Here is a 25,865-nt window from a genome sequence, read left to right as displayed (position 1 = left end):
GTTTTGTTTCTCTGGAGAACCCTGCCTAACACACTCATCAAAGGACTTTATCAAAAGAGTAAAATGAGAGTCTACATATATGGAAAAAAATCCTATATAGCAATGACACAAGGAAGAGTAACTACTTACTCAAATCTGTAGGATTCTGCAACACCTCAATAGGAAAAAATCAAATACTGTATATACTCGAGTATAACCCAACCCGAATATCCACTGAGGCACCTAATTTTACCACAAAAACGGAATTAAAAATGTGCCAGAAAAACTGGGCTTTTAATCTAGTATATTCGGTAATCCAATTAGTAGGTGAGCAAAGAACATGAATGGATAATTCATAAGGGATGACACTCGAAAGGTTTATGAACACATGAGGAAATGCTCATGAGCACCAGTCATTTAGGAGATACACATGAAAACAATGAGATATTGCCTTACACCTAGAATGATAAGCCAGTTTAAAAAAGAGAGAAGAGATGGTGTACAATGCTGGTGGGCGACCATTTCAAAAGCAATATACCTAAAACAACTGGGGACAGAAATACCACATGACCTGGCAATACTTTCGCTGGGCCTATCCCAGAAAGAAATAAGAGACAGAACATTAACAAACATATGCTTTCCCATGTTCATTGCAGCACAATTCACAATAACAAGAAGCCGAAAACAGCCCAAGTATCCATCAGTAGAAGAGTGGATAGTGAGACTCTGGTACATGCGCACAATAGAATACTGTGCATCCCTGAAAAAAAAAAGCTACGAAACTACGAAACACCTCATGACACGGATAGACCTGGAAACCATTATGCTGAGTGCAGTTATTCAATCACAGAAGGACAAATATTGTATGAATCTACTATATGGAAAAACAGTAAGAAAGCAGGCTTCTGCTCCCAGTCATGTAATCTTCTAATCCTGTTTCCCAAGCAACAAAGTACAGAGCCCACTTAGTGCCCACGACCCATATATCACTCCCTTTATATGTACATCAACTTTGACAGAGAAGATCTCACCTCAGCTGGGGTCAGTTCTTAAGAGGGAGGCAGAGGAACAAAACCACTCAATTGCTGCCATAGTACAACATTGTTCTAAGGTCCCCACAAATCAACAGATACTTCTACAAGAGTGATAAACAAACCTTACTGGAAATGTAAGTCAAGATGAGGGGTAGTCTCAGGGAAGGTGATTACCTTTCTGTTGGTGTGTAAAACAGGAAGGGAAACCTCTCATGTGGAAAAAACAAAACAAAACACTTACCATACATAGACCCTAAGGTTAAAATACACCCTGTACTTTGTTCCTAATTGGAGACTTTTCATTTAGTTTCCATTCAGCCCTGGATGACCCAGGCTGTGTGCTATAGACCACTGGGGTTTTAGACGCTGTTTTCTTCTAGGTGCACAACATTTTCATAGGTCTCACTGGAAGTACTCTATGTGAAAACCCAACCAAGCAAATGGGGCTTTACCTCAAAATCACCTGTAGCAGATTTAAGGAACCAGCATATTCCCTTGGCTGCTATCCAAAATTTATGGATTTGGGAGTCGTTAGACTTTGGTTCAAATCTCTTGCTTTCATGTTGTTCAATGAAAGGTGGGTAGAAACTACCATATAGTTACTGTTTCATTGTCTTCCTTGCTTTCTTAGATATGTATTAATCTGGTAGGCATGGTGTATGATTCCATTCATATAACATTTGTGAAGTGATAAAATTATAGCTCTGTTGATGAGGTTAAAAGTTGCCAAAGGTTATAGAGGGGGTGGAGACAGGAGGGAATTGTGTATACCTTTAAAAGAGTAACATAAGGAACTCCTAATGGTGATGGAAATGGTCTGTATCTTGACTGTCAAATGTCAATGTCCCAGTAGTGATATTGTTCTATAGTTACCACTGAGAAGGCTGGATAAGGGGTACACAGAACTGTACCCTTTAAAAAAATTATTTTCTTTTTTTTAAAAAATTATTTTCTTAACAACTACAGGTGAATCTAAATTATCTCAAAACAAAAGTTTAATTAAAAAATACAATGGAAGTGCCATACTGTTTCAAACTCAATGATCAACCCAGGCCTTCGTTTAATCCATTAAAAAGTGGACTTTTATCGAAGGCTATCAGTTCGCAACAAGAAATTACTTGAATAGTTTAAATGTTAAGAAATGTAAAAATATGTTATTTATAAATTTGAAACCTAAACAATTCTCCCTTAAATGATTTCCCTTTTAATAAAAGATCTGACGTAGGAGGAATTTACTCCGGAAGCCTACCTAGATAAATGATCCTGTTAACAGCTAAAACGATTAGCCTCTGCAGTCGCTGGGCTAGCTCTGTTTCAGTTGCCCGGATAGGGTTTTCTTGGCTCATTCTCCGTTGCATCAACATATGAAGCTCATCACTTGCCACTGAACGCATTTTTATCAGAAGTGAATCAGTTTGAGCAAGGGGAAATTTTCGAGGTCCTACAAACATATAAATTAAAACATCAAATGTCAATGTTAAAAACGAAGCAGTCTATACTCTCACCAAGTAAACTATTTTTACTGCAACTTTTTGATTTTCAGACCATCAAAAGATGCTTATTTAACATGAATTTATACAAAGAAAAAACTGTTTAAGAGAAAGTAATTTTTACCCCTCTTTGAAGAAGGGTATGCTATTTACAAATGCTAACAAAAGAATGTATGAAATATATGACAGAGCTTAACATGATAGATTTCACTGGCAAAGGTTAATACTTAAAAAAAAAAAAGGTTGATACTTCTGCAATACTTCTGTATTAAATAGGCTTAAATTGTTCAGAAGGTTTTACTATTTCACTTCATTGCTTCATCCTTATCAACAGATCTTTACAGCACCTATATTTTCACCAAAATGTTACTATTTTGGGAAAATTACAATTGTTGAACTTTATAAAGTAGTTTTGAAAAGGGTGAATTGTGACAAGCTAAATATCAGTCAAATAAAGTACAGAAATAACAAGAGATTAATATAATCCTAGTGATTTATTATTAACAAGATTTGAGGCATACACATAAGTTAGAATTCAATTCTATGAAGCAATTTTATGGAGATGTTTGCTCAGATGAATAGGTAGGAATAACATAGCCACACCATTACTGCACCTGCTCCAGGATATAATACATAGGCAGTGGACCTAGGTGAAAATGTGGTGGATGACTCTTGATTCAACAGACTGAAGGAGCAGGGAATTGCAAATTAAACATCAGAACCAAAATATCATCTTAGTAAGTCAGGAATAATGGAACCCTTCATTGGAACTGAACCTTCATTTTAAATTATGAAAACATAATGGTGATAAATGGTTTCTACAAAAATTAATTACATGAGTAAATTTTGATGAGATTTTAATGACATCCTGTAAGATATTAAAAATTCTAACAGTATCTTAGATTGGCCAGTATTTTAGTTGACTCATCAGTATCCTTAACCTGTGAATACAATTTGGTGAGTAGAATCATCTTTGAGGCAAAAATGTAGCAAATAAGAAAAAAAAATTCATATCCTGGGTTCATTCAAGAACAACATTGGCAGACAACGTCCCTATTATATGCAATTTCTTTCTAACGTCTACATCTCTGACAGCTTTTATGGTATATAAACAATTCATAACCATCAACAATTACAAAGCACCAATGTAACATATATAAAGAGCTATTTTATAAACTGGATTCATAAGAACACAATTTAAATAAAGGAATTATGTAAAACGGGAAGCACTGATAGGAGACAGGTCCTAAAAGAGCAAATACGGGTTAAGCAGTGGGTAGAGGTGGTGCAGCCCACAAAGATAAGGTGCAGGGCTTCCATTCGGACATCACTAATTCTAGGCTTCTGTGGATCTGTAAATTGAAGCAGCTACACGGGGTGACTTCTAAGATTTTTTAAATCAAGCTGGAAATTTGTAGAATTCTGTAAAACTTATATGGCTTTCAGCAATTGCATTTCCTTGCTGTTAGGTGCTAACAGTGACCTTGTGTACAACAAAGCACAACACTGCTTGCTCCGGTCCCATCCCCATCACTGTTCTTCTTTTGAGTGCATTGTTGCAGCCACTGTGTCAATTCTATTGTTGAGGGCCTTCCTCTTTTTTACCGCCTTCCTACTTTACCACGTCTGATGTCCTTCTCTGGGGACTGGTCTCTCCTGACAACATGTCTAAAATACATGAGAATAAGTCTTGCTATCTTGTGCATAAGGACCATTCTGGCTGTACTTTTTACAAGACAGTTTTGTTTGTTCTTTTGGCATCCTACGGTACTTTCAATATTCTATAGCACCATCATTCAAATGCATCGATTCTTCTCCAATGTTCCTTATTCAATGGCCAACTTTCACATACATATGAGGTGATTGAAAATACTATGGCTTGGGTCAGGCTCCCCTTAATCGTCAAAGTAAACATCCTTGCTTTTCAACACTTTAAAGAGGTCTTGTGCAGCGGATTTACCTAATGCAATGTGTCATTTGATCTCTTGACTGATGCCAATGCTTCCATGAGCATTGATTGTGGATCCAAGCAAGGCAAACTCCTTGATAACGTCAATGTTTTTTCCATTTTTCATGATGTTACCTATTGGTACAGTTGTGAGGACTTTTGTTTTCTTTACATGGAGTTGTAATCCATACTGAAGGCTGCAATCCTGATCTTCATCAAGTGCTTCAAATCTTCCTCATTTTCAGCAAGCAAAGTTGTGTCACCTGCATACCATAGATTGTTGACAAACCTCTGTCTAATCCTGATGCCACACTCATCTTCATATTATTCAGCTTCTCTGATTATTTGTTCAGCATACAGATTGAATAAGTATGGTTAGAGGATAAAACCATGAGGCACACCTTTTTGGATTTTAAACTATGCAGCATTCCCTTGTTTTATTCATACAAATGCCTCTTGATCCATGTCCAAGTTCTGGATGAGCATAATGAAGTATTCTGGAATTCCCATTCTTCCTAAGGTTATCCATTGTTTGTTATGATCCACACAGTTGAATGCCTTCGTATATGTTCACGATCAGTTTAAAAAAGACTCAGACAAACAAGTTTGAAGCTATGCTGGACTCTAAAAATCAGGGTGATAAAAATGCAATTATTCAATGAAAGAGGAGGCTGACTTGGAAAAATTATAGACCAAATAGGAAATGGCCAGGTGGCTATTGTGTTAACTAAGGCACAAGTTGATCAGACATTTAGGAAGCTAAATGGCTTTCTTTCTCACTTCAGGACCTTCACACAAGCCATTCAGTCTAGCTTGATTGCTTCCTTGTGCTAGCTTCATTCATCTCTTTCATGTCTATATAGAAATTTCACTTTCTCAAAGGTTCCCCTAACCACTGATATTGAACCACATCACCTTGTAATATCTATTCCCACTTTGTTTCCCGCCACTTTATAAACTATAGAAGGGCAGAAACTGTGTCTATGTTTTTCTTCAGAATATTTCTAATGCTTATCCCAGTGTTTGGGCACATGGAAGATACTCAAGAAATAGCTAACTGAGAACAGTATTGGAAAGAGTGAAGAATAGCTGCCTCTGAAAAGATCGTCTTAAAATAGCTTGACTGTTTACATTAAGAAATACATGAAAAACACCACTGAAAATTACTGAACAAACCTGAGTACACATTAGAGTACTTCCTGACTTGATGAATGAAACGGTGAAAATCATTTTTAAAACATTTAAAATCTGAATGGTATAATTTGGAAAGTAAGGCCACCGTCCATCTATAATTATTAAAATATTATTTCTGTACTCACCAGCAATGCTTTTCTGCTTTTGAAACAGTGCATGATGGGGAGTAGAAGGCAATGGAAATAAATCCGTCAGGTTTTCCGAGTCCTGGTTTGCAGTGGTCCTTATGAACTCAACAGCAGCCTGGAGAACTCTAAACTGTAGTGCAGTAGCCATAGCTAAAAAAGGAAGACACTAGATGGGTTTCAAGCTATTTGTTGTTAGTTTTTACAATTAAACTTATTTTTATATTTATATTTTATTTAAATTGCTAATATTGCTTAATTAATTTGAAAGTGTACATTTAAAAATTTTGGCAAACAAAAAATCTTGTTGGTAGTAAACATTTTTAAAACTGTCTTAAACAGCAATTTAAAAGCAATTTCCACGTGCCACTATGCAAAATTCAATGCAAAAAGACCAATTCACAAATGTATTTCATTGTATTATACCAAGGCATTATTCCATTATTTTTGCTAATCAAAACGGCTTCTTTTAAAAGCCAATAGTCTGATCACAAAATTAAGACAAGCATCTTTAATTAAAGAGTTTCAAAGAAAAAAAGAGATTCAGTTCGTATAACATTTTTTACTACGATACAACTCCCCACAAACCACAAAATTAGATCTTACTTTGTGTCCTCTTGTTTTTGCTGTTTTGAAGATATCCAAGCAGTACAATAAGGTCTTCAATCACCCTAAAATATTGTGAGCCTGAGGAACTGCAAGCATGAATTGTAACTGCTTTGAAAAGTTGCTGTATATCACAAGCAAGCAATTTGTATTCATTCAAAGGGATGCTAAAGATAAAAGAAAACAAAAACAAACAAAAAAAGATAAAAGAAAACAAGGGAAAAAGTAAGAACAAAGTAAGTGTAAGAATAAGAGCAAATCATTTCAAACAAAGACAATTTGGTTAAATTCCCACGTGACCAACATTCATTAATCATTCACTCATACACTCAATACTTATTCATGCTTATGTTATGCTGGATTATTTTATAGTATTATACAAGTATTGCATGCTAGGAGAAATAACACACACTTTTGACTGTCAAAAAATGTACTGTCTTGCAGAAGACCAGGTGAGTACGGAGATAACTATAAATAGTAAATGATGGTAAATGTTAAGTAAAGATTAATGCAGGCAGGTTTTTATACTACACTTAAGGTAAAGATTATGTGGGTGTATAAAGGAATATTCTGAAAATATAAATTTGAGTAAGTCAATCAGTATCACCGAATTTCATTTCATAAGTTATAATTATTTTAATGTTAAAAATTGCTTCAAAAATGTTAACCACCAAATAAATAGTAAATATATATGAATTCATCCCTTCTGTCCCTCAATTTTTAATTCTGACCATCTATCTCAGTGTGTAGTATTGAACCTAAACCCTTCTCTCTGATTTTTGTTTTGCAAAACAAACTAGGGTTATAAATGGTTGTCTTTAACCACCTGATAGAGACAGTAACTGCATTTTAAAAAATATCTTCAGAGTGAGCCTATATCTCTCTAATCTTCAATTTTCTATTCCAAGGTCCAGCAATTTCTTTAAATCTTCTTTTAAAATTGGGATTCAATAGATGCATCATATCATTCCACAATTAAATCACATCAAGCAGTGTTATACAATTGTTACCACAATCAGGTTCCAAACATTCTTTTCCTTCCTGGACTCCTTGACATAGAAATTCTAGCAATTTCTGTAAGGAAAATGACTCACAGAAAACTCCACCCACAAAAACATCCTGGAGATAATCCTGATTCTTGGAACTAGCGAAATCACACATCCCCACCCACAAATGTACTCCCTTGACTAAACCTATAAAATCTTGCTAGTCTGTACAGACTCAGGTCAGAGGCCCTCTCAGGTCTCCTCCAATCCACCTGTCTCCAGGCATTGAGTCTCTCTGTCTACATATATTCTAATCACTGCACATACTATGTTCTAATTAAGATGGTTTTATAGAACTAAAATACTTTGTAAAATGGGTATTCCTTTAAAAAAAAAAAGGACCTTAAAAAGATGTTCAACAAAAGATGAGCCAAGTACAAGAAATCCCCCTTTGATCTAGAGTAGGGATAGGGAACAGCTGGCATAATGGATGTATAATGCCCAAGAAATTATCAATATCAACTAACATCACACACCTCACCAACCAGAAAGTTCCAGCTATCACATTGTTTTGTTGTTGTGTGCCAGAGCCAGTTCCTACTCATAGCAATCCTACGTACGTCAGAACAAGCCATCGCCCAGTCCTGTGCCATCCTCACAACTGCCTATGTTCTTATGTTTGATCCCATTGTTCCAGCCATGGTGTAAATCACTCTTGTCCATGGTCTTCTTCTCTTTTGTTTCCCTTCTACTTTCCAAAATATGATGCCCTTCTCCAGGGATTAATCTCTCCTGATAACATCTCCAAAGTATGTAAGAAAAAAATCTCTTCATCTTTGCTTCTAAGAAGCACTTTGGCTGTACTTCTTCCAAGACAAATTTGTTTGTTCTTTTGGTAGACCATAGCCCTTTCAATATTCTTTGCCAGCACCATAATTCAAATGCATTGATTCTTGTTAGTCTTTCTTCTTCACTGTCCAACTATCACATGTATATGAGGTGATTGAAAATACATGGCTTTGGCTAGGTGCATCTTAGTCTTCAAAATAACATCTTTACTTTCCAATACTTTAAAGAGGTCTCATGCAGTATGGGATGGGGTATCCCCCCCAAAAAACCACAAAATTTTTTCAAAGCTATATATTTAATTTTTTTTACAAAACAACCTTATCACCTTCAAAGACTCTCCATTACACTTAACACATTTGTCAAATCTGAGATTCCATTATTGGAAAGTTTTCAAACTCTTTTGTTTGGATGTCTGACAGCACCTCCCTAATTTTTTCTTCACCTCTCCTATGTCATCAAATCACTGTTCTTTCATGTCCCTCTGCATTTGCAGCAACAAAAAGAAGTTGCATGAAGCGAGGTCAGGTGAGTAAGGTATATAGGGCAAGACAGACATGCTGTTTTTGCCAAAAACTGGCAAACTGAAATGGCTATGTGAGCAGGTGCATTGTCATGGTGGCAAAACTAGTACCCTGTCTGCCACAAATCAGGCCTTTTTTGTTGCACATTGCTATGCAATTAAAAAATCATTTTATCGGGGCTCATACAGATTTATATATATATAAATCATTTCACTGGGGGCTTGTACAGCTCTTATCACAATCCATACATCCATCCATTGTATTAAGTACATTTGTACATATGTTGCCATCATCATTTTCAAAACATATTCTTTCTACTTGAGCCTTGGTATCAGCTAATTTTTCCCCTCCCTTGTCACCCTCCCTATCTCATGAAGCCATGATCATTTATAAATTATTCTTTATTCATTCTTACACTGACCGATATCTCCCTTCACCTACTTTTCTCTTGTCTGTTCTCTTGGGAGGGGGTTGTATGTAGGTCATTGTGATTAGTTCCCCCTTTCTCCTCCCACCTTCCCCTTAACCTCCTGTTATCGCCACTCTCATTATTGGTCCTGAGGGGTTTATCTGTCCTGGATTCCCTGCATTTCCAGCTCTTATCTGTACCCATGTACATGCTCTGGTCTAGCCAGATTTGTAAGGTAGAATTGGGGTTGTGATAGTGGGAGTGGAGCGGGGGGTTTGGCATTAAAGAACTAGAGGAAAGGTGTATGTTTCATCGGTGCTATATTGCACCCTGACTGGCTGATCTCTTCCTTGTAACCCTTCCGTAAGTGTCTACAGATGGACTTTGGGTCTCCACTCTGCAATCCTCCTCATTCACATTGTTATGATTTTTTTTGTTCTGGATCTTTGATGCCTGATACCTGATCCCAGTCCTCATGATCACAATGGCTGGTGTGATTCTTCCATGTGGGCTTTGTTGTTTCTCATCTAGATGGCCACTTGTTTATCTTCAAGCTTTTAAGACTCCAGAGGTGATAGCTTTTGATATGCGGGCACCATCAGCTTTCTTCACCCATTTTTTCTTCAGCAATCATGTGAGGAAGATGAGTATCATGGAATGCCAGATTATTAGAACAAAGTGTTCTTGGTTATGCAATCTTTTCAGAACCTCTAATAGAAAGCTTGATTAACAGCTTGACCTATTCGAACAAACTCCAAATGCACTATCCCCCTCATACCAAAAAAACAACTGAGTCTTGTCTTGATCTTTTATTTCACTTGATGAGCATTTTTTGGGCAAGGTAATGATGGTGTCTTCCACTGGCTTGACTGATGTTTGTTTTCTGGTCCTCAGAATAGCACCATGTCTTGTCACCAGTCATGACCTTGGGGAGGAAAATCTGGATTGCTTGGGAGCTGTTCTTTAAAAGCATGGCATATTTCCACTCTATGCTCTTTTTCCTGGTCAGTCAGAACCGGAAGCACAAATTTCACAGTAAGCATTTTCATTCCAAAATCTTTCATTAAAATTTGCTGAACCGAGCTCCAAGATAGTCCAGATAACTTCCCTATCTCTTCAATGGTCCTTCTTCGATCTTTGAGCACAAGTGCACAAGTTTTGCTGACATTTTTGTCCCTTTGGGAAGGTGACAGGTGTCCATAAGGAGGTTTGTCATCAATCAACATTTCATATTTTTTGAAATAAGAAAAACTTTTGTACACTTGATTTTCCCCCCATAGCACTGCCCTTTTACACTGCAAGTTTCTGTGGCATTTTTTTTTAGCAGGAAACAAAATTTCATAGCCACATGCTGTTCTCTTAAATTGGCCATCACAAAAAATGAGGTTTTTGAGCAAAACTACTTTTACAAAAAAATTTGCACTGTGACCAAAGAGAACTTTAGCAGGCAACACCACTGGATGCACTAACTCAGAGTGAGCTACTCAGAGTTTGTCTAGTGGGAAAAATGCATACCCAGTTGTATACCCGAGTGCTTACCCAAAAAGCTCCACCCAGCCCTGCCCCATCGTATTTACTCAAGTTACCCAATGCAATACTATGTCACTGGTATTTCGAATACCAGCAGGATCACCCAAAGTGAACAGGTGTCAGTTGAGTTTCCAGATTAAGAACAGACTATGAAGAAAGAATAAGCTGCCAACTTCAATACATCGTTTGATCTCTCAACTGATGCTTTCATGTGCATTGATTGTGAATCCAAGCAAAAAGAAATCCTTGAGAACTTAAACCTTTTCTTTATTAAGGTGTTACCTATTGATACTTTTATGAGATATTTATATCCTTTGTGAATTTAGCCACCTGTCTGTTAGCTTGTCATATGGTGGTGGTTTCTATATTGCTGTGATGCTGGAAGCTATGTAACTGGTATTTTCAAATACTAGCAGGTTTAGCCTAAGTGAAAATGTTGCAGCAGAACTTCCAGACTGAGAACAGACTACAAACAAGGAATAGGCTGTCCACTTGAGAGGAATTAGCCATTGAAAACCTTATGTATAGCAGTGGAATACTGTCAGATACTGAAAACCTTATGAATAGCAGAAAATTGTCAGAGATAGTGTCAGAAGCTGAGCCCATCAGGTCAGAAGACACTCAAACTATGACCAAGCAAGAGCTGCCTTCTCAAAGGAGAGTCTACTATAATGACATGGGTAGAGTAAAACCTTTGGGACCTTCATGCTGACGGGGTCCAACTCAAAATGAGAATTAATAGCTGAAAGTATCTATTAATAATTGGAATTTAGAATGTACCAAGTATGAATCTAGGAAAACTGGAAGTCACAACGAATGAAATGAAACACATAAAGATTCATATCCTAGGTGGTAATGAGCTGTGCTGGACTGGTATTCACCTTTTTGAATCAGAAAATTATATGGTTTACAATGCTCAGAATGGCAGATTCAAAAGTAATTGTATCACATTTATCATCAAAAAGGACATTTCCAATCTATCATGAAGTACAATACTGTCTGTGAAAGGATAATATCTCTCCCCATTCAAGGGAGCATCACATTAGAGGCAAGTTGATTAAATGTTTGACCAGCATGGCTCATGAATGATTTTATAAACATCCATATGACCCTTGGCACAAAAAAAGGTTCCTAACCCCTGGTCTAGAGAATCGCTAAGGATAGGCTCTGCCTTTGATGCAAAATACAGTAAATACTTCATGCTTTAATGTGCAAAAGACAAATGGGGCTTTTCATGTGCTTGTTCTGGAGATTAAGTTTTAACATCATACTAAAAAAAATTATATTACATGCCACAAATTCAGATACTGGGGCACAAAATCTAAATAAAACAATTTAAAATATATTTTTAAGTTGTTAATTTGGTGGGCAGCCATTTGCCAAGGTAATTTCTGGCTCTTAGAACTTAATTTATGGTAGTAGTGATTTAGTATGCTAATGACAGGATAGCACGGTGAGTTCAAAACACAGGCTTTTAAAGTGACACCGATTCGGTTTCAAGTTTTCCAGTACTTACTAGCTATGTGATCTTCAAATTACTGTATCTCTTTAATTGTCAATTTCCTATTCCTGATGGGGATAATAATAGTACTTAGGGTTGTTGTGTGAATATAATGCAAGCAAAACTATGTGTCATAAGTGCTCAATGGTGGTTGGCTCTAATTTTAACTTAGAGAAAGCATATTTATGATTATGGTAGAAGTCTGGAAAATATATTTGAGGGTAAATACATTCAGTCTACTTGTGTTCATTGTCTAAATGTCCAAACATCACTCTCACTACTCACTGCCGTCAGGTCAATTCTGACTCCTGGCTACCCTTTAGAACAGAGTAGGACTGCCCCTGTGAATTTCCAAGACCATAACTCTTGATGGCAGTTGGAAAGCCTCATTTTTCTCCAGAGATGTGATTGGTAGTTTTAAACTACTGACTTTGTGGTTAGCAGCACAACATGACCACTACGGCCACCAAGGCTCCTTAGATATAAAAACACCTTTTAAACCAAGTTTTATTAAAAATGAAAGTCTTACCGTAGTGACTTCATCTAATCAATTTTGTGGGAAAGAAGTTCTTTGAGAATACTTTTAAAAACTAGATTCTTTAATGCAAACTAGTACTAAGGTTTTTCCCTGTCTAAATTATCCATAATATAATTTAAAGAAAATCTTAAACTTACTTATTTTCCAGTCCATTCAGAGCTGCTACTGTATTACATAAAACATAGAGTAGACCGTTATCCAATAACAGATCTGCTACTTTAGAACAAGAATTTAAAATTTGGAGAAGTAGCAAGAGAGCATTATGTAGGAGTATGTTGTCATACAGAGACGTCTCTATGAGGCCCAGAAGTGGAATGACAGACCACTTCTGAAAAAGCTCCATGTGCTTCACATCTTCCAGATCAAATCTGTAAAAAATACACAGGTATGAACACACTGGTAAGAAATCAACCACAAAATAAGAAAAAGAGGTTACAACCATGGCAGTTTTTAAACGAAATTTCGAAGCTATAAAAATAAATGTGGGAAGTAAGAGTTCTTAATCTTTCTTTAACATTACATTTTTCAAGTACTAGATATGAGGAGAGCACTGACACATTGTATGACTGGAACTTTTGTCAAGGAACAATCTGTTCGTTATTGAATGGGAAACTAATTTGCTCTGTAACTTCTACTTAAGTTACAACTTGGTCTTTCAATTAAGAAACAATAAATATTTAAAAAGAAAAAAACAACCCTGCGTTAGATGGCTACCTAATAAGTGCAGTGAACTAGTAGAAAGAGGCCTTGCAAATGCAATGACTCTTGAGTCCTTGTCCCAACACTGTTTGTCTGTGATGACGGAAAATTATTTTAGCATTTTGCACCTCATTTTCTTTACCTGCCAAGTATGTAACATATTTTTCTCAAAACAGCTGTAAGAATTAAACGAGGTAAGATTTCAAAAGACCAAATGTAAGGTACTATTGTACTGGCCTTAACACAGTCGGTAAATAAATTCCCCAAGGGTCTAAATTTATTGACTACAATAAGGAGGCATTATGCTCTACACTGGCATAGAACGTAATGACAGCTTAATTTTATGCCAAGTTTTTGGTTTGAGAGAAAACATTTCCTTTATTATCATACTGATTCGCTAATCCTTCAGTGTTACATTGGGGCCAACTTTTAGCATCATTACATCCAGAAATGCCAAGATCAGCCTTCTCCTTCATCTAAGGGGGAGTGAGCTCTCCTCTAGGGAACACTCATTTAATCTGTCACGGAAACTACCTGTGCCAACTTCTTTCTAGTTAACCTCATATTAATAAGCAACTCACTCTCGAGTTGATTCCAACTCAAGGCAATCTCATATTAATACTGACTGTCAAATTTTATTTGATGAAGCATTCATTTGTTTCTGGTTTTGAGCTAATGAATAAAATGTAAAGGAAGTCGGTTTAAGAGAAAGAACATATTAAAAATAATGAATCAATTAGTCTAGAAAATTACTTTCAACGTGCTTTTTTCCTTGCTAAAGGTGACCAAAAAATTTAAAAAATAAGTTCACCAACTTTTACATTTAAGATCTAAAACCAAAGATCTCTAGTTATGGTAAAGGGGAAGATATACTTACTCTTCATCAAGGCCAATACTTCTACCAAAGAACATTTCAATGAAGCATTCCAATACTTCTTGTGTTCCCCGATGAAGATACAGCTGGTTAGCTAGCAAGGAAAAACCTCGATTTTTCAGAAATTTATCTTTTTGTTCCTTAGATGCTCTGTTGAAATATGCATCTAATAGCTAAAGAAAAAAATTTAAGACAACTTAGAAAATATATACTAAATATCTATAGGAAATATCAATCAATAAATATGTACTGATATTTACTATAGTATATATTTAAATGATCCAGTGTGACACTTAAAAATTACTTACTTCATTATTTATAGACATGCATAGAAGATTTAAAATATGCAATGCCAAAGCAAAATAAAGTGACTTATTTTTTGACGTGATTGGGAATGGTCTCTCTGAAAAGGTAACCTCTAAGCTGAGAGCTGAAGTAAATGTTTTAGAATTAGCACACATAAACTGCATAATTTTTCCTCATAGTTTTTTCAAAATAGTTTACTAAGTGGAAAAATATGTGAATCTATTGGCATATTTAAAATAAAACACACTGATATAAATCAACAGAGAAGGATTTAAAATTGAATGAAAGTATATATAAACATATGAATAACAAATTATCAGACTTATTGCCAATGAATCAATTCCAACTCACAGCAACCTTATAGGACAACGCCGAACTGTTTGGGCTTTCTAAGACTGTAACTCTTTAGAGAAGGAGACCGTCTTCTCCCACTGAGTATCTGGTGAGTTGAATGTGGATCTTTCAGTTAGCAGTCAAGCACTTTAATAACTGCACCACCAGGGTTTCCTATATCAGCTCATCAGTCTTAATGACAAAATAAAGGTTTGGGTCTACATTAACATATATAGCACGTGTCAAGTTATACATACATGGATTTTTTCTAAGTTAAAACAACACTTATCTGGTATTGCCCTTACTTTAATAACTCCTTGTTGTATGGCAGGTGATGGGTGGTTAACAAGAACTAAGAGTGTATCTGCTTGAATAAGTTTGTCCATCACATCTTCTAGCATAATATCAGGCAGAACAAGAAGAACTCCACTTAAGAGGTCATATAATCCACAGCAGATAGGTACTAAACAATCTTCAGTTATACTAAAACAGTCAAAAATGTTTAGTTAAGATAATATCAGGGAGAAAAGTTAGTATATCACCTTAAGGATTGTGATTAGTAGTAATAGCCACTCTAACACTTGAAACAGATGTTCATAAGATATAAGGAATCTTTCGTGGTATAAATGTTACTAACAAATTTACCATCAACTTATATCACTGATAGTTTTTTGTTTATTTTGTGTTTTTTTTAAGAATTCTTAAATTTTTTTCTCAAATGTTTGTTGTCATATAATTCACATAATACGATCCAATAATTCGATCACATTAAGAGAAATTGTACAATCACCACCACAATCAGTTTTAGAACATTTTCTTTATTCTTGTAGGCAGTTATTAGCTCCCCATTTCCCCACAACTTCCCCTCTGGGACCCCGAAGGAACCATTAATCCAGTTATTGTCTCTTGTGATTTACTTATCCTGGATTTCATATAAAGAAAAACATTTAAAAAAACAAGCAAAACTAACAGATAAAAAAACCTCAATAGAAAAGAAAGCATGAAATATTAAAAACCATAACAAATTTAAATGGATCATAAGGGAGATCAAATAATAGTGTGCTAAGTTTTAACCTGACCGCATCTGTAACAATCTACTTCCCACTGCATTCTGCATGATAGCAAGGCCATTCACATTCCTGGTCTGTGGTCAGAGGGGATTCACGAGGGGCTGAATACATGTGTATTTCCCTTAATTTTTTAATTTTTAAAACGGAAACACCTTTAAAATGGGTCAAAAAGCAGATCAAATGATAAGGTATTACATTTTGACTGAACTGCCAATAATCAACGTTGTAATTCTCTTTGTGTGATAACAAGGCTATTCACTTCCCTCTTCTATGATCAGAGTGGATTCACCAGAGGCTTACTCCATGTGTGGACCCTACAAATGGATTTTGGGCTTCCACTGTTATCCATGGCATTCTGAAAGTGTTCACAATCTATGCTCATCATTGATGTTTTTAAGGTATACAGTCTACTAACAACTATATATATATATGAGCTCTAATACTAAATACATATCATTAAACTCAAATTAAATTAAGTAAAAGTCAGTTGCTCAGATGCCTTGGCCACATTTCAAGTACCCAATAGCCACATGTAGTTAGTGTCTACTGTATTGGGCAACAGATTTAGAATAAGTGTATTAATTTATCTATTGTACTATAAAAAGTGACATAAAAATTATTTCTAAAAGGTTGATATTCTTAAAAGAAGTAGTCAAAAAAGAGGATATCCAAAATCACATGCATACCTGTGAACATTTGCAGTTCTGTTGACGTTTTGCTCATAACCAAGAGGAAAGGCAAAGTTTTCCCAATCATCAGTGTTTCTATCAACAAGGCTTGGCCAACGACCAACAGCTGCAGAGCCATTCTGCGCGGGAAAAGCTAGCCCTAAGCTTGCCACAGTGCTCTGGCTTCGCTGGAATGAAGCAAGTCCCTTTAGGAAGTCAGGTCGACGTGGGCAAGACTCATCCCCAGGACTGCCTTCCTCTGATTTGGATTCTGTTCCAACTTCTTTACGATCTTTGACCCCTGGAAATCTTAACTTTCCTTTTGGAAGACTACTGACAGAGCCTTGAGCCAGAAGAATAGCATCCATTTCACAAACTGTTTTTGCAGACTCACAGCTACTGACGAATGCATCTTCTTTGCCTTTTTTCAGCATCTCAGAACTCACCAAAGCATTACCTTTCTCTGGTTGGGTCACAACATAATTATCTACAATATTCTGTAACTTCTCGATACTACCACTCAAACTTGCAGCCAGTTTTTGTGGTTGCATTAGTGGTGAAGAAGTAGGAAGTGCTGGTAGGCTTCTAGAACGCAGCATGTGAGCAGTAATGCGTTGTGGAATAATACTGGAGGAATTGTTTCCTGATAAGAATAGACAAAAACTATTACCTAACATATATTAAGTGGGATCACAATCCATCACAATCAGAGTAATAGTCCAATTAGCTAATACTGGTGGGTTCATATTGAAGTTCAAGTTATAGCAGAGTGCTTAACCACTGTGCCACCAGGGGTTCTTATGAGAAAGAGCATGGCCAAGAAAGGAAAGCACTTATGTTTTAGGCTTAAAGATTTGAGTATAGATGGGATTATGGAAAATAGAAGGAATTGATTCCAAACATACAGAAAAATAATGCCATGATATTAAAAGCCCTGTTACCCTTCCCTTAATTCTAAGGGAATTAGAGACCCTTGTAATGGAAAGTATTCTCAGGAGTGAGTTTATCTTGTAGTGGTTAGCCAGGCAGTGATAGAAATGGAGATGTCATATGGTGAAACTGATCTAGGGTTCTGGTATTTCAGATCAAGAAAACCAAGAAGGTTAAGAGGACAAGAAAGTTATTAGCCTAATGCCGGGGGGCTTAAGTGGAGAGGAAATGTTTTGAGAATGATGAGGGCAATGAATGTACAAATGTGCTTTACATAATTGATGTATGTCTGGATTGTGATAAGAGTTGTATGAGCCCCTAATAAAATGATTTTTAAAAATCAAGAAAAAAAAAGAAATGTACAAGCCCTCAATAAAATAATATAAAAAAAAAGAAAGTTATTAGCTAACGGAATCTAGGTAGATAGGGAAAGCAGAGGCAGCAAGGAACTTGGGACGGTAACAAAGAAACTAGAATGCAGTAGGCTGTTAAGAAATACTAGTGTTTCCAAGAGGCAGGAAACATCGTGGGTGATTATAAAGTTCAATACAATTGCATATATATTCATACACAGAAAAGAAGTCCCAGAGTCAGAGGACTTGAGGCTGGAGTGCTAAATGGCCATTCAGTAGCAAGTTATTGATTTAGATAGAAAAGAGAAAGAGAGCAAAATTAAGCTTTTGAAGAATATGGACCAATAAATCAGAAGATTAATTACAAAACGAACAATGATGATACCAGGGACAGAGAATGACAGAGCGACACAGAACAAGCCTCATTTTGGGGAATTCCCAAGTTCTTTTGAGGTCTTGTGCTCTTGTTAGACTAATCGTTTTGAGTACTGATATTGGAAGGTAATAAAATGTTATTCCTTAAACATATTGTATAATTTTAATTTATTTAGTCTGAATACCACTTGTATTTTACTGACAGACATGTACAATTTAACTTATTCACACATTCAGTATTAAAACCGGAAGACTTATACTTTTATCATTCCTTTTTTACCTTCGGGAGATGAAGCCGTAAAGCCAGATGGACTTATTACCATAAATCCAGGACTAGTACCAGATTTTCCTCCACTGCTGGAATGCCTCAGGTACATGATTGACTGGACTTTCTCCTGAAAGATCTTGCCATCTAGAATTAGATGGGGAAAACAAATTCATTAAAAAGAATTTTTTGAGACAGCACACACACAAAAAAAACCCACACAACAAAATAGAACTTTAAAATCAAATCATTAAATACACATTTTTACAAAAAGATGTTCAAAGAGGGGAAAATAGGGTATACTTTATAGTAATATATACTTTATATATGAATACTTGCATTCTATAATTTCTTGCTACAGTATTTTGGTTGTCCATTACTGATTATATAACTTCTACTTCCTCTAAATTCCAACTGTACTTGCAGTAGTTTGTAGTTTAATATTTAACATTTTACTTTTTAATTAATATTATCTTTCTAAAGAGACTGTTCATCTCTTCATTCTTTGAGGAAGGTCTATGTATTATATTTTTATATGTCCCTATTGTGTTTACTATGCTCCAAAATAGATACTGCCAACTGACATTTCCTTTCTGAACTTCATACTTGTAAATTTAATTGTCTGATTTCTTAAATCCACATCAGAAATGCAACACATCTGAATAATCTTTCTGCTCTGAATTCATTCTTCATGTTTTGTTCTCTGGTTTAGGTTTAGGTGATAGACCCACCCACTCATTAGACAGCGATCTGGAACATTCTTGACTACTGCCTTTTCTTTATGCACATTAAGTCAGTTGCCAAATTCTACTAATTTTATTTCCTATTTCTTGAACTCTTCTCATCTCTACTATATTGCCATAATTCAGGCTCTTATTATTTATCACCCAACTATTGTCACAGATTTCTAATCTTGTCACACTCAAATCCTCATAGCTACCAGAATTTTCCCTCTCAAATGTTACCCTGCTTAAACCACCATATGATGCTACTCTTGACTGCTATCATAGTTTGTCTCTTCAAGTAGGAGAAATGAAAAGATGAGGGACTACAGCAGTTATTGGAGAGACAGCTGTTCATATAGAAATGATTAGTGCTACATGTCGTTTTAAGTGGATACTGGCAACATTTGACTCACCACAATACCAATAGGAAAAGTCCAAAACTACTTACAAGTGGGTCTGTGTACTTCAAACCCATGTTGTTCAAGGGTTAACTTTATAACTTTTCTACTTATCTTCCTCTATACACTTCTCTTTACTTGTCCTATCTTTTGTTAAAAGTTTAATTTCTATGCTGGTGGCTCTCCCTATGTTATACTCTCCCACGTTATATTATCCATATCCAACTGCTTGTTAGACAATTACATCTGATTAATTATATTCACAAATACAATACATAAGACTGAAATCATTCCTTAACAAATTCAGTAGTCCCTAACATTTCTACATTTATCCCTCCTTTCCAACTCCACTACTATTATGCCCAGTTCCTATTACTTCATATAGCTTACAGACTACTATGATAGGTTTTATTGTCCCTAATTTCTCTTCTTAATTTACTTAGACAAGATGACTTTACTCAAAACAAATAAGCTATACAAAGCAAATCGTATAATGACCTCTAACTAGAATACAAGTTCAGACTTGGCCTTACATTCCAGGACACATTTAACATGTCTCAAGGGAAAAATAAACGACAATTGGAAACTAATTAATGGCATTTTCTTAGTATACCTTTATAGATATTCCATAATTTGGTAAAATACATTACTCCTTGATTTCTATTAACATTGTTTTCCTCCCATTAAATCATTCCCTTAACTTGGAATGCTACTATTTAATCTACCCATCCAAATTCCAAATAAATTCTTCAATGCTCAGATCAAATACCATATAACCTATTAAATCTCATTCTCCACAGCTGTCTGATGAAGTCTCCACTCCTCTGAAATCTAATTAGTTCTTTCAATTAAAAACAAACTAACTGAAAAACCTACCATTGAGTCAATGACGACTCAAAGCAACTCTATATAGTTCAGGGTAGAACTGGCCCCAGTTACAGTTTCCAATCACTGTAACTGTTTACGGGTGTAGTACTTAAAATATATTATTTCTTAATGTCATTATTTGACTATATATCGCCTCCTAAAATTTAAGCCCTTTGTGGCAGAGACCCTGTCTAGTTCATTTTATACCTCTCTGCCCTATCCCAATTCCAGTACTTGATTATCATAGTTTCTAGTATACAGAGACCATTTGGGATATTGAACAAATGTGGATCAAGTGGGAAGAAAAAATAAATTATCTAGGATCTAACAAAAATAATTTTACCTACCTATATGCAAAGAAAAGTAGAAGTTTGTGGGGTTGTGACAAACATAAGTATTAGTAGGAGGGTGAACTGCTAAAAGGAAATTGAAGATAATTGTCAGTAATTCCAAATCTGGGGGAGATCCTAGGACTTCTGCTATAATCTTCACAAAGGATCTACAAACCTCTCGGGGCATGGATGTAAACTGCCCCTCTTTGTGTTCCTGGAGGGAAAAAACATCAAACTCTCTTTAGATGAAAATAAAACTGTCAATTTAACCAACATTTTTCAATTAAGCAAATACATATATTTTTAAAATTACTTTTTATTAGGTGGGAACTTACATTTCAGACTAACAATTTTGTATTTAACAGTTTAAACTACTTATCAACCCCTCCAATAGCCTAACCCATACCCCTTCCTGGATATCTCTTCTCCCTCACCCAAGTTAGTACCTGTTAACCACTAACCTATTGCTTCAACTTCCCCTTCATACCATCCCCTTTGGTAACCTCCAAAATCTGTTTCCTTTGATATGAAAGCCTCTGTTTTTGTTTTCCTTTGTAACAGTGATCTCATACAATATTTATCCTTTTGTGATTAATTTATTTCACTCAGCATAATATTCTTTAGGTGGGTTCAGGCCATAAAGTGATTTATGGTTTCATGATTACTTTTTAATAATGCATAGTATTCCATTGTACATATGATCACTAACCTCCAGGAGATGCAAATTAAATCAACGATGAGATACCACCTTACAATGACACCCAAATTAAAAAAAAGAAACGAACAAAAACAAATGCTAGAGAAGGTGTGGATAAATTGGAACACTCATATACTGTTGATGGAACTGTAAATCACGGTGGAAAGTGATATAGTGCTGCCTCACACCACTGGTAAGAGAAAGTCCATATGACCCAACAATGCTTTTGTTGGGTATATACTCTAAAGAAATAAGAGTCCTAGCATGACCAGACAAATGCACGCCTATGTTCATCACGGCATTGTCCTCAATTATAAGAAATAAACAGCCCAAATGCCCAGCAGAAGAACAGACAATTTTTAAAAGATAGATTGAGGTCTGTTTATTACTCTACTCTGATGGTATTTATTATTGAATTGAGCTGCTACTAATTTACCGTATATACTCCAGAATAAGCCGAGTGTTTCAGCACATTTTTAATGCAGTTTTTGTGGTAAAATTAGGTGCCTTGGTGGATATTTGGGTTGGCTTATACTCAAGTACATACAGTATTTAAGCAATCTTAACTACTAAGAGTCATTTAATGTGATAGCAATTTGACTTAGCTATTTTAGTTCAGCTGACAAGGTATCCTGGTGGTGCACTGGTTAAAGTACTTGGCTGTTACCTAATGGTCAGTGGTTGAAATCCACCACCTTTGGAAGCAGGAGATGTGAGAGTTTTCTTCCAAAAAAAAAATTCACAGCCTTGGAAACCCTATGGGGTGGTTCTACTCTGTCATGCGGAGTCACTAGAGTTAAAACGGATTCTATGGCAGTGGTACCTTGGTTAAGTGAAGCAAACATATATTTTACCTTCTACACACATGAACTAAGAAGCCAAATATCCCATTTTGAATTCTGATTCCTCCATTAGCTCTGTGACCTTGGGCATATTATTTAACATCACAATGCATCAGATTCTTCACAATATGGAATAAGGCTAGTGTTATCTCAAAGGTTGTTAGGATAAATGAGTCAACATTACTCATAATATTGCCATATATATATATATATAAATGATAACTACCATTATTCCTAGTTCCGTTACTTCTTCATCTTATTTATTCCAACAACTATTTCTTCTACTACTATGGAATCAGAAGGCAACATTTTCTGATAGACAAAACTTGTTAAATCAACATAGTGGGATCCAGAGCATTAAATCATTTTTAATTAGCTGTCCAATGCTCTTTTTAGATAGCTTCTAAAGGGGAAATGGCTTGGTCCAGAGTAAATAATATGAAGGATAAAAAAGTGGTTTTCAATCTGTTAAAAATAGATAGTAGAGAGACTCAAGAAATGTGACTATCAGGTAAGCTCTCCTCAGAGGTCCCAACAGTAGCGAAGTCGTGTGCTCCCGGGAATCCAGAAAAACAACTTAAAAGCTAAGAAAGCAAAGGTTTTAAAACTTGAACATCAACAACACTTGCTGTTACTGACTCCCCTTTACTAATGACCAGCCCAAGCTACTCCCCATCCCCTGTACAAGCTTATCCTTCCTGCTCCGGCTCCAATTCACCAAGCCAAATTTCTTGCCTCTCTGGCCTCTGGGAGCTTTACATGGAGAGAGACCATGTGGACAGCTTGGTGCAGACATCCTCCGTACCCAAAAATGCTTTTCCCCACTTTAGCCTTTATTCTTCCGCCTTTCTCAGGTGCTCCTTTCCCAGACACAAGCAACACAAACGATGCAAAAGGATCAGGAATCCCCACCAATACTGCAGTTTTATTTAATTTTGGGTTTTGTTCTTCTGTTTTATTTTACTTTATTTTGTTTTTCCTTTTTCCATCTTACTTTCTCATCCTGTGTGGCCCTAGACCGTTTAACATAGCACAGCCCCCAGGCAGACACAGGCATGCATGCCCATGTAGACACACTCACTTAACCCAGGTATTTCTTTTTAAACCAGTAAAAAATTTTGTTGGTTTGTTTTTTCTTTGCCCTGGGGGGAAAAACCTGCTCACATTGCCATTGCCATAGCAAAAGAACTCCACGTCCAAGCTACGCTCCTGTCTTTTATCCTTTCTTCTCTGCACAATTATGCTATTTCCTTCTTGTAGTTTTCTTTTATCTATCTTCCTTTCTTTCACTCTTTTCATTCCTTCTTTCTCTCATTTTCTCTTCCTTGATTCTACTTCATACACACACACACACCCTCCTCTGGTCTGATTATTAGCTTACACTTTTCTCCTGATGCACTCACTATCTTGCTTCTGCTCTCTCTCCCTCTCATGTCTCCATGAAATATATTTCCACAATAGCTATTAATCCCATTACCAGTCCTAAAATTCACTTTCAATTATTTTGCAAACCTTTTGGTCTACTCAGAATGCTTTTTATCATTATTACTTTTATTTCATTCTCTTTTATTAGTCTCCCATTTACTATCACTCTCTTTTTTTCTTTGCCAATACCACAAGTTTTCTAGCACATATTAGACCTTTCCTGTGTCATTGACAAATCCAACTACCCCTACCTGACTCAGCAGCCAACACGTAATTGAGAACTGTAACATGGCGGAACAAAGAGAGCAGTCAACTGCAGTAGACGGAAAACAATCAAGAAAAACAAATACAAACTAGCAAAATCACCCAAACCCTCTAAAATAGTGGCCCTGGAATGAACAGAAATAGAATTCAGAAAAAATAGTATTTGGGTGCTTTCAAGAGATGTGGAGAAGACACGTGAGAAAAACTCGAAACCATATACCAAAAGAAGTCTAAGATGCTAAAATAATAATATAAAAGAATTAGACAACATGGTAAAAGACATTAGTAATAGAATATAAGACAAGAACAATTGAATCTGTGAGCTCAAAGACAAATACTCTGACTATAACTGGCAAAAGAAACAATTAAAAAAAAAAAGGAAGCAAACAAATCCAAAGAAAGTGCAAGAATGATGTGGAACACAACCGAGAGAAACAGCATATGACCCATGGGGATCCCAGAGCAAAAAGAAACAACAAAAACAAAATTTACACAGAACACGGTAAGAGAAATCATGCAAGAAAATGTCTCCAATATCACAAAGGAGGAGAAATTAATTACTCAAGAAGCTGACAGAACTACAAGCAGGCTAGATTCCTAAAGAAAAACATCCTAACTTATGTGGCCAAACACTCCTATTTCCAGCAAAAGGACAGAATACTGAGGGTAGCTAGAGAAAAAAAGAATAGTCACTTACAATGGAAAGCCAATCATTATAAGCTCAGACTTCTCAGCAAAACTTGCAGGCTAGGAGATAATGGAATGACATATATATCATAATCTGAAAGAAAAACACAGCCAAGAATCCTTATCCAGCAAAATTATCCCGCAAGTACAAGAGAGAAATAAAGGCATTCCCAAATGAGGAAAAACTAAAGGAATTTTTTAAAGATGAGCGTCACGAGAAAAATTAAAGGGGTCACTATGGACAGAAAATCAACGGCAACAACAGACAAACCTGAGAGCATCACCCAGAGACCCATGCAATGAAAGGAGCACTCAAAACAACTCAGATTTAGAGCAGGAACAAAGACACTAACAGAACCACATGCATCTACATATGGGAGGGGAAAGTAACCTAACAGAGACAGCAAGTTAACAGCAACAAATTCACATATTTCAGTAATGACAATGAATGCACCAATCAAGAGACAGAGAATAGTACAGAAACCCAAAGAAAACAAGACCTATCGAAAATAGGGTAAAAACAAGAATAGAAAACAAGACTGAAAAATCAGAGGATAAAGAAAAATTTAACAAGTCATTGGCAATCATAAAAAAGCAGGAGTGGAGAGCTGACCTACCACACCACACCCAGAGGGAAGCTGGGACAAAGGAAGGAGGAGGAAAGGAGCAGAGCACAACTGGACCCACATAACTCAGAGGACGATGGCCCAGCTCAGAGGGCCCAGTGTACAGAGAGGGCTGTGTGGCTGCCCCCACGGCGAGATGCGGCATCCTGCGCTGACACACGGCCCTGCACGGGACAGCACCGGAGACACAGTGTGGAATGGGCGACTGAGCTGACCCCACCACACTGAGGCAAAATACTGGGGGTGTGCAATGGAGCGGCAGGGAAGCAGAGCAAGGAGGTCCCAAGGGAAGACAAAGGATGGACTCTGGGACCAGGACGTGGCACCCCATTAGACTCGTCCAGAAAACGCTCCTAAAGGTCAACACACAGACCTTGATCTACTAACAGGCCTTTTTTTGTTTGTTTTCTTCCTCTTTT

The 25,865-nt window shown here is 36.3% G+C and overlaps 1 protein-coding gene across 1 annotated transcript in view; it reads right to left on the bottom strand.

Annotated features, from left to right (window-relative positions):
* LYST (lysosomal trafficking regulator) overlaps positions 1–25,865 on the bottom strand; it is a 258,721-nt gene that overhangs the window by 115,147 nt on the left and 117,709 nt on the right. Inside the window, exons 21-29 of the mRNA XM_045298212.1 lie at positions 20,921–21,119; positions 18,599–18,730; positions 16,679–17,303; positions 15,228–15,405; positions 14,287–14,456; positions 12,848–13,078; positions 6,377–6,543; positions 5,771–5,923; positions 2,263–2,454 (exon numbers count right to left, since the gene is read on the bottom strand). Coding sequence (XP_045154147.1) covers positions 2,263–2,454; positions 5,771–5,923; positions 6,377–6,543; positions 12,848–13,078; positions 14,287–14,456; positions 15,228–15,405; positions 16,679–17,303; positions 18,599–18,730; positions 20,921–21,119 — 2,047 coding nt within the window. The remainder of the gene's footprint in view (positions 1–2,262; positions 2,455–5,770; positions 5,924–6,376; positions 6,544–12,847; positions 13,079–14,286; positions 14,457–15,227; positions 15,406–16,678; positions 17,304–18,598; positions 18,731–20,920; positions 21,120–25,865) is intronic.

This window comes from Echinops telfairi, unplaced genomic scaffold, assembly GCF_000313985.2.
Source record: "Echinops telfairi isolate 266 unplaced genomic scaffold, ASM31398v2 ScPeMD7_7424;HRSCAF=8462, whole genome shotgun sequence".
Classification (NCBI taxonomy): domain Eukaryota; kingdom Metazoa; phylum Chordata; class Mammalia; order Afrosoricida; family Tenrecidae; genus Echinops; species Echinops telfairi.
The sequence above is the reverse complement of the archived record's forward strand: the minus strand, read 5'-3'. Positions and strand labels throughout refer to the sequence as shown.